Here is a 15,934-nt window from a genome sequence, read left to right on the forward strand (position 1 = left end):
ATTAGAATTTGAGAGTTCTCGATTAATGAAACATCACCTAGAAGAGATCAAAAAATAATTAATAAAATATCCATTAATGTCTACCTGGGATCTAGGCCTTACAGTTTTGTTATCGGATTGATAAAATCAAAATAAACTCACGTTTTTATCGATAAAATTTAATTACGCTGTGACCTTTATTTGATAGTAATCATTTATTATCATTATTTGTATGTAATAATCAGGGATTCGACGACTTCTACGGTTGTTTTTCATCCAATTTATTGTGACCAAACGGATATCAGCAAATTGTTTTATTTCGTATCATACATTTGCATAATATATTCATATTGTCAGCATAATGTGATTCAGTTTCACACATTATATAAAAAACAACTCAAATTAACAAAATATATGCCTCGGAATGGAAAATAGTAGAATGATATGATTACCAGCTTTTATACAATGGTATTAGTAATCTTTTAATTAGCGTTTTAAGCATATTGTAATTTAGATAAATATAAGAATCGAAGCCAATGGATGAAGATCATAGGTCGATGCAAATAGTCTGTTTCCAAGCATTGTTGTGAATCAAATTCTAACGTCTAGAAATATGTTAACAATAAAATGATTAACAAATCTTATATTCTTTTCTCAATATTTTTTGGTTGAATGAATTTTTTGAAGGAAAAAAGTTGGAATTGAGCTGAACTAAAACTGGGAAAAAGCTGTATTATTCAACCAGAAAACTAATATAATGTAAAAAATTTAATATTACTAATTTTACAAATATATTTTTGATATCTTTTCATTATTTCTAATTTTTATAACCTGATAAAATACATTATATGTATTAATATAATATATCAAATTTCATATTGGATTTTCAAACACAATATTAAAATATCAAAGTTTTCATTGAAAAAACATATAATCAACAGTAAACAAAGGATCAAAATATTACAAAGTATAAAACACATAAGTATGCAGCAGATTTATGCTTGCAGCTATACATCCTTTAGAGTTTGCGATTTATATTTGAGCAAAATACAATTATTCAAAAATGCTATTAATATGGGCCACCATTTTACATGAAGCCTCATCAGAATATACTCAAAAGAGCTATGGTAATCATGTTTTTAAATTTTGAAAATTAATTTTGAACAATTTTAGAAGCATATTGAATAGACAAAAATATTACTTATACTATACCAATGCATAGTATAGCTTTATCAGCTAAGAAGGAACTGTAATATTTTGAAGCTGTTGCTTTGCTAAAAAAATGCTGTGAATTTTTTGTGAGTAAATAACGTGCAGAAAATTTTAATATTTAATTGCAAACGCATTTTTGTACTATTTATCCTCTTCGATCTTAAGATAACCTCAAAAGTGACGATTATTGTAGAAAAACTTTGTAACCAGTAAAGTGTAAAAATACGTTTTTTGTTATCTCAAAAGTACTTATTTACTGATTGCATGTATAAATTCAGATAGGTATAATTTTCTATTAAATCAACTTTAAATTTATTGAGATGGCGTCTATCGCGCCTTCTGTGTCAATCTCGACCACAAACACATCTTTTTCGTCTTCGGGATCGACAAGCGATGAAGCCACTCGCTCGAAGAAACGCTTAGAGTCAACAATTTTCCCACTTTTCAGTGAAATGTCAAGGTTTGCAAATATTCCACGTTTTGTTCTCCATATCGAGCTTTTCATTTCACTCCTTCAATCAGCCATATCATCATTATGGATTCCATCATCAATTCGATGGCCAGACGCCCCAACATTTTTCAAAGGTTTAGTAAGCATCGTTGATTTTGGACAAACAATCGGAGGAACCTTATCCCATACAATAGTTTCAGCCATCGAAGCTGCCATTTCAATTATAATTCTTGGAATTTACATTATTTGTTACTTCTCATACGCAAAAAAGCGCACGTATCAAAAATGGCAATTATATTTACTTAGAGTTTTACTTTTAATTATACTACCTCTCATTCTTCCAGCTGTTGCCGCTTCATCTGCTTACTCTTTTGTAGATTTGTTAGATGATCCTACACCACAGGCAATCGTGTTTTCATTTGTAGATATCATAATGCTATTCGCTTTAAGCTTAGTCTTTTATTATTCAAACGGATTCACCGTAAAATCACCAATTGTCATTCGCAACAACTGCGGTCAATGGAACCACAATCTTATTCCATTCTTCATGTTCACTACTCTAGTTTCAACCTTCTTATCCGTTTTCGTCGACGAATTTCCAAACTGGATTTCCACAATTCTCGGGCTTTGTCTTGTTGCATCCTGCTGCTATTGCATCTACAAGCTTACAGAATACCCAATCTACAGGTTTGAATGCACTCTTATCTATTCAGCAACTTTCTTCTTCTCGGGCATCGCCTTTTTGATTGCTATTATCGATACATACGTCAAGTTCCCATGGTACGTCATCCTCTTCGTACCAGTAGTCCTTTCTCCAATTTGCGCCGTTTGTTATAACATTTATTTGAAGAAAGGTTATATTGCAATCAAGAACAAACTCATCTACAAAGCTATCAGACTCGGAAACGATATCTCCGATAGTGAAAAAACGGAGTATTTCGAAACATTTGTTTTCAAAAATACAAAAGATGCGATCAGATACCTTCACATCGGTCTTGTTGAACGCTGTGACTTATTACTCGATTTCTCATTCATCAGATATATCGTTACTAACTACGCAGAGAAGACAATTCTCGAAGCCGTTATTCAGATCGTTTCTTTCTTCCCAAGCGAGCTCCAGTTGCTCACATCCCTTCTTGTCAACCTCAGCAACATCAGAGACCCAAGTCTCATCGAGCAATTCCTTATTTATCAGGTCACAAAGATTCATTTGACCCGTCAAAGTGCAGTTTCTAACGATGCAAGGAACCACATTGCTGTTCTCCGTAACAAGGCCCAGAAAGTAACAGCAATGGTCAGATGTTTCTGGTCTTCGATTGCAACTGTTGGGTCAAAGGACATTTCCATGGAGACATACCACTATGTACATACCGAATCCATGAATATCGATAGCGCTTTCGGTGATTCTACGGAAAGATTCCCATCAAATGCCTCATTATGCGAAGAATACGCTACATTCCTGGTCGAAGCACTTGGTAATTACCATTCCGCCCTCAGATGGAAGTCAATGGCCGCATCTGTTGAAATCGGCAGAAAAATACCAAAAGATCCTTGCTTCCAATCCATTGTTAACGTTGTTCCTGAGCTTCTTTTCGAGCACTGTGTTGATATCAACGGCCAATTCATCAAGAAAGGACCTGATGCAGGCAACAACAAAGATGCAAATGCAAAGAATTCTTTCTCTTCGTCCGGATCATTCTCATCATCAAGTATGAGTGCTGGCTTTGAGGCCAAGAAAGAAGAACACCCCTCAAACTTCCTCAAAGACGGAATAATTCGCTTGGCATTGCAATCCGCTCTCAGAAAAGGTCATTTGAAGATGATCCAGTCCCTCAAATACTTCATGTTCATCTCATTAATCACGTTCATTGTTGTTTTCATCATCATTTTCATTATTGTTCCTTATATCGCCGAATCATCTCTTTCAAACGTCCTTGAAAACCAGAATTTCGCCAGAGCATCTGCATCTTTCATCGAAATGACAACAGGTGCCGGCTTCCTTCTCGCGAAATACGGTTCAAACCTTTCAGATCCGAAAACAATTCTTTACGATGTTGATTCCAACGTCAACAAGTACTTAAATACCAGTGATCTTCCATCAGACGGCATCTTCAAGCAGCCAGAACTATGGACACACCGTCAAACATTGACAGTTGTCGACTCATTGACAAATGTTTTGAGTTCAATTGTTCAAGGAGATTCATCACGAGACACAATTGTCTCAGAATATATCAATGGAAGTGCTGTTCTCTCTGGATTCGGAAATGATGGTAAGACAACATATGTCAACATGTCCATCAAAGATGCATTAAATGGTGTCATCAACAATGTCAAGTTTGGACTTGGAATTTCACCAATACAAGCTAAAGAAAACCAAAACAACGGCACATTCGCATCAATTCTCAAAACCGCTGTAATTAATGGTGTAAATCTTCCTCCTTTCATGTTGAAGATTTCTGAAATGCTTAATGATGATGGTTATGCTAATGTCAAACAAGTAAGAACAATTATTTATGTTCTTTCTTACGCATTACCAATATTGTTATTAATTGTTTTCGAAGCATTTGCAGGATATGTAATTTATTACTTTGTATCTGATATCCACAGAATTTCTGCAACATTGAGAACAGTTAAACCAGATATAATCAAAGAGAGTGTTATGCCAATTATCAAATCATCTGGTGAGAAACCATTGGATTCAGGAGGTTCATTGAATATGCATATGAGTGAATCTCTTAAGACATTAATTCCTTTCGTTGTTATTTTATACGTCATTGCTTCATGTTTAGTTATTTTGTTCTCTACGAATATTTTCAGTGAATTGGATTCATTCCAACAAGTATTTGAGCTTTATAAGTATTCATCGAACAGACACACATATATCTATCATTTCGTGAATACAATGATATCCTACGCAATGGGACAAATCAACCAATCAGTTGCTGCTGAAATCCTTGAAGAAGATCATTCAATTGTTGATAACGCACATAAAGTTTTGATGAATGCTGGTATTGGTTATGATGATTCCCTTGATACTTTACAGTTATCTGCTAACTGTTCTAACTTAACAAGTACAGATCCAACAAGGAATCCTATGAGAGCTGTCTCTTGCCAATCAATGGATAAGAAAGTCAATTATATCATCATTTTGATGAAGAACAGATATTCAAGACTTTCTGCTAATGCATCAACAGTTTTGTCTGATTCAGAAATGTTCACAGAAACAATGTATATGATGTATGATGGTTTGTTAGATCAGTTGAACTCATTCAATGATAGATTGGCTGATGAAGGTTCAAGTAAGGCAAGTGATATGATCTTGAGATGCAGAGTTATCATCATTGTTGGTATCATTATTGATATCGCCGTTTTCATCATTTTGTATATGTGTTACAGTCATTTGACAGTTATGTTTGATGGTGTCAAACAGTTGATCTCTTTGTTACCGCCAAGAGCTGTTTTATCCAATAAGATGCTCTTGGACTTAGTACTTGGAGAGGACCCACACATGGATGATGCAGTCATGACATTCGGTGAAACAATGATTGCTTCATCATCAAATGTAATTTTGTCATTGACACCAAGTTTGATCATTGAATCAGCAAATCCAGCTCTTAAGCAAGTCACTGGCTACTCAAGTGATGTCATCAACCATCAGCCATTCACACAGTTGCTTCCTGACGCAGGTGCAAACAACACAAATGGTCCTTTGTCCGGCGAAGAACATACAATTTCTGTTTCTACAACAGTCGGTGAAAGTGAAATGTCACTTTTCTATAAAGATATTGAAAGAATCAGGACTGATAAGGATTTCCATTCCTTCTCAAGACAAGTTGTATTAATCGGTGAGAGCGGTGAAGGAATTCCTGTTCAATGCACAGTTATCGCTGTCAGAGATGAACAAGGAGAATTGACATCAATCATCGTTGAAGCAGTAGATAGAACAAAAATTTTGGAGCAAAAGGAACAGGCAAGACAAGCAAAGAGAAGAGCAGCAAAGATGCTTAAAGGAATATTACCATTAGATGCTTACAGATCCATTAAATCAGGTCAGGAATCAGTTTTCACAAGTGATTCAGTTGTTGTTTCAATGATTTCCATCGAAGGAATTTCCGAACTTATTTCTGTAATGCAGCCATCCGCAGTTATGTCATTGTTGCACGGTGTTTACCAGAGATTGGATGAGTTAAGAGGCAGATTCACAGCTGTCGACAGATTGACATGCGATGGAAAGTCCGTGATGTGCATCGCTGGCTTGTTCACACACCAAACAGACCCTGAAGCACAGGCTTTGCAGTCTGTTTCAGTTTGCTTGAGACTGAGACAAGAAATCGCTTCTCTCAATGAGACAGGCGGTGTTTCTCTTTGGTTAACAACTGTTTGCCATGTAGGAGGTCCTGTTATTGGTTCATTGTTGGAGCCAAAGAATCCAACATTCGGAATTGCAGGAAAAGTTGTTGAAGAAACAATGCAGATGATTGATTTGACTCCAATTGGAACTTCTGTTGTTTGCGAGGAAGTTGCTTCTCATTTACCAACTGATAAGTTTGGATTTGAGAATTGCAAGGTTGGAAACTTCACTGCTAAGACTGTTACATTACTTCCAAATACTAAGATATAATTATATATTTATTTATAGATATATTTATTATTTTTATTTATTATTTTTTTTATACATGGAATTTTATTTTGATCAAGAAAATATATTTTTTTAAAAGCATCAAATTTTAAAACATTAACTTTTTAAGAAGATTTTGGACTGTGAAAGTTGGGGCTTAAATTAAATAAAGATGCACTTACCTCTTTCAAATATCCTGTTTCAAAATCAATTAAAGCAAAAAGTCTTACAATATACTGATTTATCTTATAGCTAATTACTGTTCAAAAATATTAACATAAAGTTGTAATAGTCATTCTTTCATGCCATTAGGGTCGCAAAATGTACAATGAATAAAATAGAATAAGATGTAGTTTGAAAAAATAAAATATATTTACATTAAAATAAAAACATAAATTGCAAGGCTAAGCAATTTGTTTGAAGAAGTTTCAACACGGCATGATCTGTCTGAACAAATGGATGACATGCGTTTGGTGATACCAGATAATAAAATCATGTCGGTGTATGATCGTGTCTTGTTCTCAACAACGACCCGCATTTAAGACGATCGCAACCGATGAATGCATCAACACCAATGGACTGAACACACTTTGGGATGTTGATGCTGATGAGATTGGTGCAGTATTCGAATGCAGATGAACCAATAGTTTCGATAGAGTTGTCTGGAATCAAGACGAGTTCTAAGTTCTTGCATCCGGAGAATGTACCATCTTCGATGATGCGAACTCTGTCTGAGAAAGAGAAGAACTTCTGGTCAGATGCAGGTGGGAACAATATTATACTTGATAAATCAACATTGTAGATAGCACTGTTCATGCATGTGTAGAATTTGTTCTCGAATGGACTGATAGATCGAAAATGTGTGCATCCTTTGAAAACACCATTTCCGATCGATTCGAGCAACGAATTGCTTGAGATTGTCAAACTTCGCAAACTAAGACAGTTGCTGAAACAAAGTGGTTTCAGTGACTTGATGCTGTCTGGAAGGTTAAGTTCGGAGATCGATGTGTTGATGAATGCTCCTGTCCCAATTGTGTCAACATTACTTGGGAAACTGAATGATGTTAATGAAATGCAGTCTTGGAAACAATAAGATGGAATGTCTGTTTGTCCAAGAACATTTCCTTTAAATGAGATGAAATTAAGACCTGTGTTTCTGAAACACGATGCTCCGAGTGTTGTCACTGCACCTGGCAAAGTGATAGACTGTATATTAGGACAATTATAGAAACAAAAATCACATAATTTCAATTGAGTTAATGACATCAGTTTCTTCACAGAGCTTGATGTTGGAAAAGTTAAACTCGAAATTGAAATACAGCTAGAAAATGCATTTTTAGAAATAGTAATAGATTCGGCATTATTGAAATGCAATTCTTGGATATTCTTGTTAATGGCAAATGCAAGTTCATCAGTAAACAGTGTTGAAGAGGAGAATGTTAATGAACCTTGAAGGTTGCAATAATGGAAACAACTAAGTCCAAATGAAGTAACTTGTGAGATGTCTGGGATTGATGTTAGACTTGTGCAGCCGTAGAATGCATATTCTTCTATTGTTGTCAGTGATGATGTTACATCAATCAGTGATAAAGTTTGGAGTTTAGATTTACCTTTGAATGCAGACTTCTTGATGATAGTAACTGTGTTTGGAATTTGAATAGTCGTTGCTTCTGCATTAACACATTGTGAAATGTATAATTCATCTTTGTCGATGATCAATCCTTGATCATTGATCGAGACTTGTGATCCTTCTGCAAACATCAAATTAACTTTCGGACAATTTGCAAAAGCATTCTTCTCAATTACTGTTACATTATCAGGTATAACAATGGATTTTAACGATGAGCAAGCCTTGAAACAACTGGCATTAATACTTTTCAAATTAATCGGAAGTTTAACATATTCTAAATTCGGACAACTAATAAAACAAGAGCTTGCAATATCTGTTACCGAATCGGGAATATCGATTCTGGTTATTTTGGAGTTTGCAAAAGCAAAATATTTTATTTCTTTTAATTCATTTGGAAGAATAATTGTTTGGCATTGAGAACTTACAAAAGCACCTTCTCCAATAACAGGGACATTTGATGGAACAGTGAATGTAGTACCCACATTCGAAGCACAATAAATCAAAGTATTAGAATTAGAATAAATGGCTTTACCATCACTGGTAAAATAGATATTCTTTGTATCAACATTAATGCTATTCATATTGGTATTATCATTAAAGCATGTAGCAGATATTGTTCTAACATTTGGTGGAATAAGAAACGTTCTCAAATCACATCCTGCAAAACAAGCGAGTGGTAAATTGGTCAAGAGACAGTCTGGTTCGAATGTAAGAGAAGTCAAAAGAGAGCATTTTGAAAGGGCATTAGATCCAAATGATTTTAACGAAGCTGGTATTATGACACTTGTAATCTTAAGATTATGGAAAGAGTAAGTTTCTATTGATTGCAAATTAGGAGGCAGTTTTAAAAGTGTAACACTTGTGCATGACTGAAAAGCTCGTGCACCAATTGATGTGAGAAGTGTGCATGATGAAAGATCAATTGATGTTAAAGCAACACACGAATAAAATGCATAACTTTGAATTTGTCGTAATTTAGGATTATTTTCGAATGTAAATGTCTGAAGTGTATTGCGAACTTTCTTGGAACATGAATCATCGGATGCTTGACCATAGATGACTTCACATTCTGCGTTAATGAGGATATTTGGACTTGTTTCAGTGATTAAACTGAGTCTCCGACCAGAGTCGTCATAGTTACTAGGCTGAAGTTTAGTTATGCTTTAGTTAAATCATTCAAAGAAAAAATCAAATTCAAAATAAAGAAGATTTTTATTGAATAGTTTACATAAAATCAAATTCAATATTGAATTTAAATGATAACTGGTTTTCCATGTCATTATCTTAATCTTTATTGAAAGCAGCTATTACAGACAGGATGTACTCAATTTTTTTTTACAAAATAATAAGATGATAAATTTTAACTATAAATTATAAAATAAATATAATAATAAAAAGGTACAGTAACATATGTAAATATATTACCACCATGGATGCCATCCCTTGAACATCTGACACAAATTGTTGGCATCTGTTGCTTCCTGGATTAATCTGTCGACTTGGTCTTGATAAGTCAACTTCTCCTTCTCTGGGAAGTCTCTTCCTGACAATTTATCTTTAATTCTGTTGATGATGACTTTAGCGTCACCGCCGTGTTCATCCTTTGATTCTTCTATCCATTGTTGAAGAGGATCGTAAACAAAAACTTCAAGGATACCATTGATTGTTTCAGAGTTAGATCTCATTAGATTCATGACGTTTTCGCAGCATGATCTGAATGTACCTTCAATTCTTGATACTTCAAGGGCGTTTGAAAGAATTCTTGTTAATCTGAATGGAACCTTTTCTGGGGCTTTCTCTCTGTGCTGGGCAACTTCGAAGCAATCGCCGAAGTCAATATGAACAAGTTTAGCACTCTTTTGCTTGATCATGATGTTGCAAAGATGTCTGTCTCCCAAACCTAAAATGTAACCGGCCATTGATGTCATCGCAAGAGATGTAGAATATGCAGTTCTTCTCTCGATCCAATGGTTCGAATCATTTGCTTGTGCGAGCAAAAGAATCTTGAGATCATCACCTTTAGTTGCGTTGAGACCTCTCTTGAAGGCGAACAATTTATCATCAAGAGGCAATTGCTCGTAATTTGGTGCAGCCTTGTATGTTGTCTGGCATTCGAGTTCAAGTGGAATTCCTGCCTTTTCACGTCTTTGTTTGATCTGATCGTAAACTGTTGAGCATCCCTGGACCCAACCGATCAAACCAACACTTGTTGTGAGAGGAATAACTTTGTATGTTGTGATATCCAAATGATTCTTCATTGGAATATCACTGTGTTCAACCAAAGTGTTGATGAAGCCGAACAGCTGCATAACTCTTTCATCAAGTCTTGTGTCTTCGTGCGCCTTCAACAAGAAAGTGTATTTCTTTCCGTCGTCGCCAAACATGATCATTCTTCTTGGTCTCTGTTTGGATTTCATGACAGTTAACTCTGGAGCGATGGATGACAAAGTAACAAGAGGCTTTCCATGAGAAAATGTGCCAGGAACGATGATGTTCTTTGATGAGAATTTGTGGAGAATTGGAGATGCATCTGCCAGAAGAATTGTAGACATTGAGTTGATCATTGGCTTCAAATCCTGGTAAACGGAATAGTATGTTTGCCATGCAGATAAAACACATTGTTCGTTCTGAGTTCTCCTGTATTCTTTGATGCAGGAATGTGCATTGGCCAAAGACAAACCGAACTGTGCTAAGAAGGAGACTTCGAAATATGTTGATGGCTCTTTAGAAATGACTTCATTGAGTGGTTCTAATAATTCGCACATCTCGTTTATATCATTTCTCAAAAGATAAGCACGAGATGCTTCATCCAAGATGCCGAACCACTGCTCCCACCATGTAACAGCAACTCTGATCATTTCATCTGTAAATGACATCATGTCTCTGACTAAATCTGGATAGATTGATGTCAATGCTTCGAATGTTTGGGCTGCAACTTTTTGGCGGATTGTCTTGTCATCTCTGTAAGGAACCATTAACTGAGACAAGATAACATGTGGGAACTCTCTTCCAACTGAAACTAACAGCTTGAAGATGATCTCGCGAAGTCTGTCGTCTTCTGTTGATGCTCTGGCGATGATTTGTGGCAAAACATCGATCCACACTTGAACAGGAACTGAAGAAATTCTTTGCTCGAAGATGTCGTAAATTCCTTGGTTTTCGTGGTTGAACAACAAAGACAAGATTCTCAATGTAAATGCCAAAGGATCATCAACGGAGAAGCACAAAGCATTGAAAGCCTGATCAATGGCTTGTATGATGTATCTCTCGTCTTTTGTTGCATCATAATACTCCAAGAACAAAAGAGATGAAGTGTTCCATGAATCAACGGAATTTGGATTGAATCTGATGGCATTAACAATGTGTTGAGCCGCTTGTTGAAGCTTTCCTTCTGACATGAACCATTTAGTTAATGTTAGTTCAGCCATTCCTGTATCTCCACCTTCTCTTGTGATGCCTTCTAAGTGGATGTAAGCCAATGCTTTGTTTCCTTTGAGCCAAAGCAATCTGGCGGCATCGTATCTGAGATCAGTGTCATCAGGAGCTGTTCCCATCAAAACTTCCAATGTTGATTCGAGTAATGAGATGTGAGATTCTCCATGTCTGATTGCGCAATCCAAGTAACTCAAGTATTGAGCTCTGAGACCTTCATAAGGAAGAACTAATGATTGGACTCTGATGTGCTGGAACAAAACATTTGGTCTGTCAGGAAGGAATTTGAATCTATAACGCCATCTGTTCTTAATTCTTTCCATTGTCTTCTTGGCCAATGATTGTTCAGAAGGATTAGGCTGAATTGCCCTATCAGCAGCTTGCATGTACTGAATAACTTCGTACAATTCTTGTGTGATCGAAACCATGGAAGTATCTTCGTAAGCACGTTCGTAATCTTCATAAATCATTGGAAAGACTTTGTCAACTTTGGCTGCTTGCAAACGAGCTAAGATATCCAAAGCATTTTCGAAATTCTTTGTCTTGATGGCATAGATCAAAGCGAAGAATAAATCATTTGGTATGCGAGATCTCGGTGAGATATCCTTTGCAACGCTCATAAATGTTTGATCATCAAACAAGTTGTATGCGGCAGAACCAATGAAATAAGTGTTTCTTGGATCATCTTTGACAGCTTCCATGAGATCTTTATACCTGGCGAGTTCGTTGAGACATGTCAATCTTCCAATGATGTATCTCTGGTTGTTTGGATCTTCTTTGAGTTTTTCATCGTACATCTGTAAAGCATCATTCCACAAACCAAGTTTTTCTGAAAGTTCTCCTTCTTGTTGGTTATTTGCTCTTGCTTTAGAACATCTCAAGATACCATTAGCAGCAAGTGGAAGACCAAGCATCTGGTTGAGGACAATCAAGTCTTCTGAGACTTCTTCATCACCTTCATCGAAGAGTTTCTCAGCAAATCTCAATGCTTGTGCTGTGTTGTTTACACCTTGTGCACGTGTCTTGAGAATTTGGATTGGAATTGGAATGTTTGCACCAACAACTTCGATGAGTTCAATGACATCTAAGAAGTGTTTCAAGATGTGACGAGGTGTTGATGTTGACTTGAAAACAGTCTTCATGATCTGTTGGATCTTGTCGTCTTGTTTGACTTCGGCAGCGAAATAGTAAATGGCAAAGGAAATCGGGAAAAGAGAATCATGCACAGGAGCATGTCTTTCAGCCAAAGAAATGCAAGCGCAGATTGATTTTGAAGGAGATTCGTTGAAACAGATAGAAGAGATTTCATTATACCATGTGATCCAGTTAGATTCTGAATAATTAGCTGAAGGAATAGTGAAATCAGGTAATTTCTCAAGTTTGGAAGTGTTGGAGAGTTGATTCTTTGGAGTACTTACACTTCTGCTGATTTTTGAGTTTTGTGGAGAAACTTTGTCCAAAATTGACTGAGGGAAGTTTGTTCCGATTTCAGACAAAACAGCGACAATTGACAAATCTTGGTGTTTCGAGAAATCGAATACTTCTTGGAGATATGATTTGTGGAAAGCGAATTGAGTTCCCATCTGGCAAGCGATGACGAACAAGATTTCAAGGCATTGGTTGTGAACATCTTTATTCGCTTTCACGACAGAAATCAACGTCGAGAAAATTGGACCAGCGAATTTTGCACCTCCTGCTAAGATGCAAATTTGCTTGAATCTAATTAATGTCTGCATGACATCTGTTGTGCTCATTGCGTTATCCAAAAGCCATGACAAGATTGGTGGGATGATGATATGATCAACTTGGTTTAGGAGTGTTCCAAATGATACCAAGCAGCTGAGAATTGTGTGAACAGCCTTTGGTTGGAGAATTGCGAAATCTTTTGTGAACAAAAGTGCAATTCTTGGAAGATAATTCACGAAAACTTTCGGTAAAGAAATGGCAAGCCATTCTGTTGTTCTTGTGAAAGTTACAGGATCGATTTTACCCCATTGTTCGCAAATCAAATCAATGACTTGTGGAACTAATGGTTTAAATCTTGCACCAAGTGAAGTGACCAAAGTAGCCATATTTGAGAGCAAAACAGATGTTGTTGAAGTACCTCTTGACTGGAGCAATGCGTTAACTCTCATCATGAGGAGTGATTCGAAATCTTCTTCGAGACTTCTGTTGACCTTGAGGAATTTGATCAAAGAATCAATAGCATATGAGTGCAAAGAAGCCAATGATTCATCACCTAATATATCTAAGATGTTGATAAGACCAATACCAATAGATGCAACAAGTAAAGATTGATCTGGATCATTGCTGGCAGATTTTGAAATGAAAATGTTTGGTGAAGTGACTGTGTTTGATGATTCTGTCTTTTCTTTCTTCTTCAGCCAGTTGATAACGAGGGATGGCTTCGGAGCACCGATCAATCCTAACACTTTCAAAAGTACTTTACGATCGACAGCTGTCTTTGGCATGTTCGTAATCGTCATGTATTTCGCAAGTAAGCTGGAATGGTCTTCTATGAGGTTGTGCCTAAGAGTAGTGAACTTAAGGGCTGCATACATGAGATTTAGAGCTGCACTGAGACGTCCCATTGAGGAGTGAGGTAATAATGAGGCTTCGATATGTTGGACAAGTAAATCGATATTAATTTCATCGGATAAATTTGTAACTAAGTGGGTAAGGAGTTGTAAAGAAACAGAATCAAGGCGTTTCTTTGAGGATAATAAAAATTTCGTCAAGAATTGGGAGAAAGGAACGAAAACTTGACGGCAATTTGCAGAGTATACTTGTGGAGGTTCAGAAAATGCAGCGTTCGCAACAACACTGAAAGGTAAAATATTCTCCTTTAAAATTTCAGGAGCATTTTGCAGATATTTCAGACGTTCTGAAAGTATTGAAGAAAGGATTGGAGGAACAGCTTCGTAGTTGGCAAGTTTGACCATAATTTCGAAAGATAACCTTCTGACGGATGAATCGAGGTCGTGTAAGAGTTGTTGAATCGCAAGAATAATAGCATTATCAGCAACCTTGACATTAACATTTGATAAGATTTCAAGACGAGTTTCTTTGTCTTGTTCTGTAGAAATACTTGTAAAGATGCGATGCATTACCTCCGTTGATGGATTATCGTTATTGTATTTAAGCAAATATCTGAAGCATGTCAGTCTAACTTCTTTCGATTGCGAACTTAAGTGGTTTGAATATTCTAAAATCAGAGCAGGCGAGAGATTTGAAGAAGGAATGTTGAGATCGACAAAAACGTTGAACAAAGCTGCGATTTTGTCTGGTGGAGATGAAATGTTGAGAAGAATATCATTTCCAAAAATTAAGACGTTTCGATAAACGGTATCTGAAAATGATGGACAGACTTCAAGGAAGCATTTAAGTGAAGATGAAAGGATGAGAGAGTGCAATTGACTGTAAATTCTGTTAGTATCAGCTGTAATGAAATCCTGGCAATAGATATCGCAGGCAAGAAGTGCAGCAGCAGCTTCAGGACTATCAACAGCTTCGTAAATTTCCTTACGACATTTCTTGATGTTGGAAATTATATCGTCATCTTTTTTGATTCCGCCAAAGAAAATAAAGCGCGAGAAGTCAAGGAGGACTTCGTTTCTCATTATAGCTTTCTTCTTGAGTAGGGGTTCAAATGTCTTGAAAATGTTGTTGATTAATTCATCTGTAAATAAATCTGGGGCAACTCTAATCAAAATAGGGAGAGCTGGTACGGTCGCGAGCTTAAGATTAAGTTCTTTTCCGAAAAATGTGTCCATTGGCAATGAAGAGATGCTAAAATGGATTTTATCGTCTGGATATCTCTCAAGAATCATCCATAAAGCGATGCAAACGCCAGGGAATTTGACAGCTTTGCCAGACTTGAATGGCTTGCAAAGCAATTGAATAACTTCGTTGTGCGTGGTCTTATCATAATCCATTAAAGTTCTTAGAGCATCTAATACGACTGGATAATACTCAGTTTCATCAGACTTAAAGAATTTTGTAATTAATGTGCGGTAGTGGTTGATGTTGCTCTCTAAAGAAGCAGGGAAAAATTTAAATAATGTGCTAAATAGACGATAGCCGGCGTATCTCTGATAGGAATTGTTTTCAGTCATCCAAGACAGGCATTTGGAGAGGAAAACTTCAAGAACTAAAGAGAAAGACGCCTTTAAAGAATTTGCTGCCCAAACAATTATCTTCTCGAAAAGATCCCAGACCAACGCATTTTTCTCAGGTGATATTGCTTGGAGATCTCTGCAAATTCTGTTAGCTTTGTAAGTTTTATCTGTATCCTTTGACTGAGTTAAGATATTTGTAAGAATCATCGTCAGCGCGGGATTATTTAGTTGTTGAAATGAGATCGCTGAAAGAGCTTCATCGATCTTATACTGATTATTTCCTAGGTTCCCGTCTTGCATAAATTGTTTTTCATAAAAATTTTGGAATGAGTTTGTAGACATCATGAACATGGTGGAATCCATATCACCCATGTAGTTTTGAACCATATTAATGTAAAATAGATAGGTTCCAGGTTTTGGTTGATTGGATTCCGTCATTGAAAAAAAATTTTATATAAAAATAAAATAAACAATTTATATCAAAGGGAAAAATA

The 15,934-nt window shown here is 36.2% G+C and overlaps 3 protein-coding genes across 3 annotated transcripts; 1 reads left to right on the top strand and 2 right to left on the bottom strand.

Annotated features, from left to right (window-relative positions):
• Positions 1–1,429: 1,429 nt before the first annotated feature.
• Positions 1,430–6,543, top strand: TVAGG3_0935160 (adenylate cyclase type 1 family; the record flags this gene model as incomplete). The annotated part of the gene is made up of 1 exon (XM_001329727.1): positions 1,512–6,263. One exon carries the CDS (start codon positions 1,512–1,514, stop codon positions 6,261–6,263), a length of 4,752 nt encoding a protein of 1,583 aa, XP_001329762.1.
• A 56-nt stretch (positions 6,544–6,599) lies between these two features.
• On the bottom strand, positions 6,600–9,072 carry TVAGG3_0935170 (antigen BSP-related family; the record flags this gene model as incomplete). Its single annotated transcript, XM_001329726.1, has 1 exon — positions 6,753–8,471. One exon carries the CDS (start codon positions 8,469–8,471, stop codon positions 6,753–6,755), a length of 1,719 nt encoding a protein of 572 aa, XP_001329761.1.
• A 170-nt stretch (positions 9,073–9,242) lies between these two features.
• TVAGG3_0935180 (ataxia telangiectasia mutated (ATM) -related family) lies at positions 9,243–15,827 on the bottom strand (the record flags this gene model as incomplete). The annotated part of the gene is made up of 1 exon (XM_001329725.2): positions 9,312–15,827. One exon carries the CDS (start codon positions 15,825–15,827, stop codon positions 9,312–9,314), a length of 6,516 nt encoding a protein of 2,171 aa, XP_001329760.1.
• Positions 15,828–15,934: the final 107 nt, after the last annotated feature.

Source organism: Trichomonas vaginalis, chromosome I (assembly GCF_026262505.1).
Source record: "Trichomonas vaginalis G3 chromosome I, whole genome shotgun sequence".
NCBI lineage: Eukaryota > Parabasalia > Trichomonadida > Trichomonadidae > Trichomonas > Trichomonas vaginalis.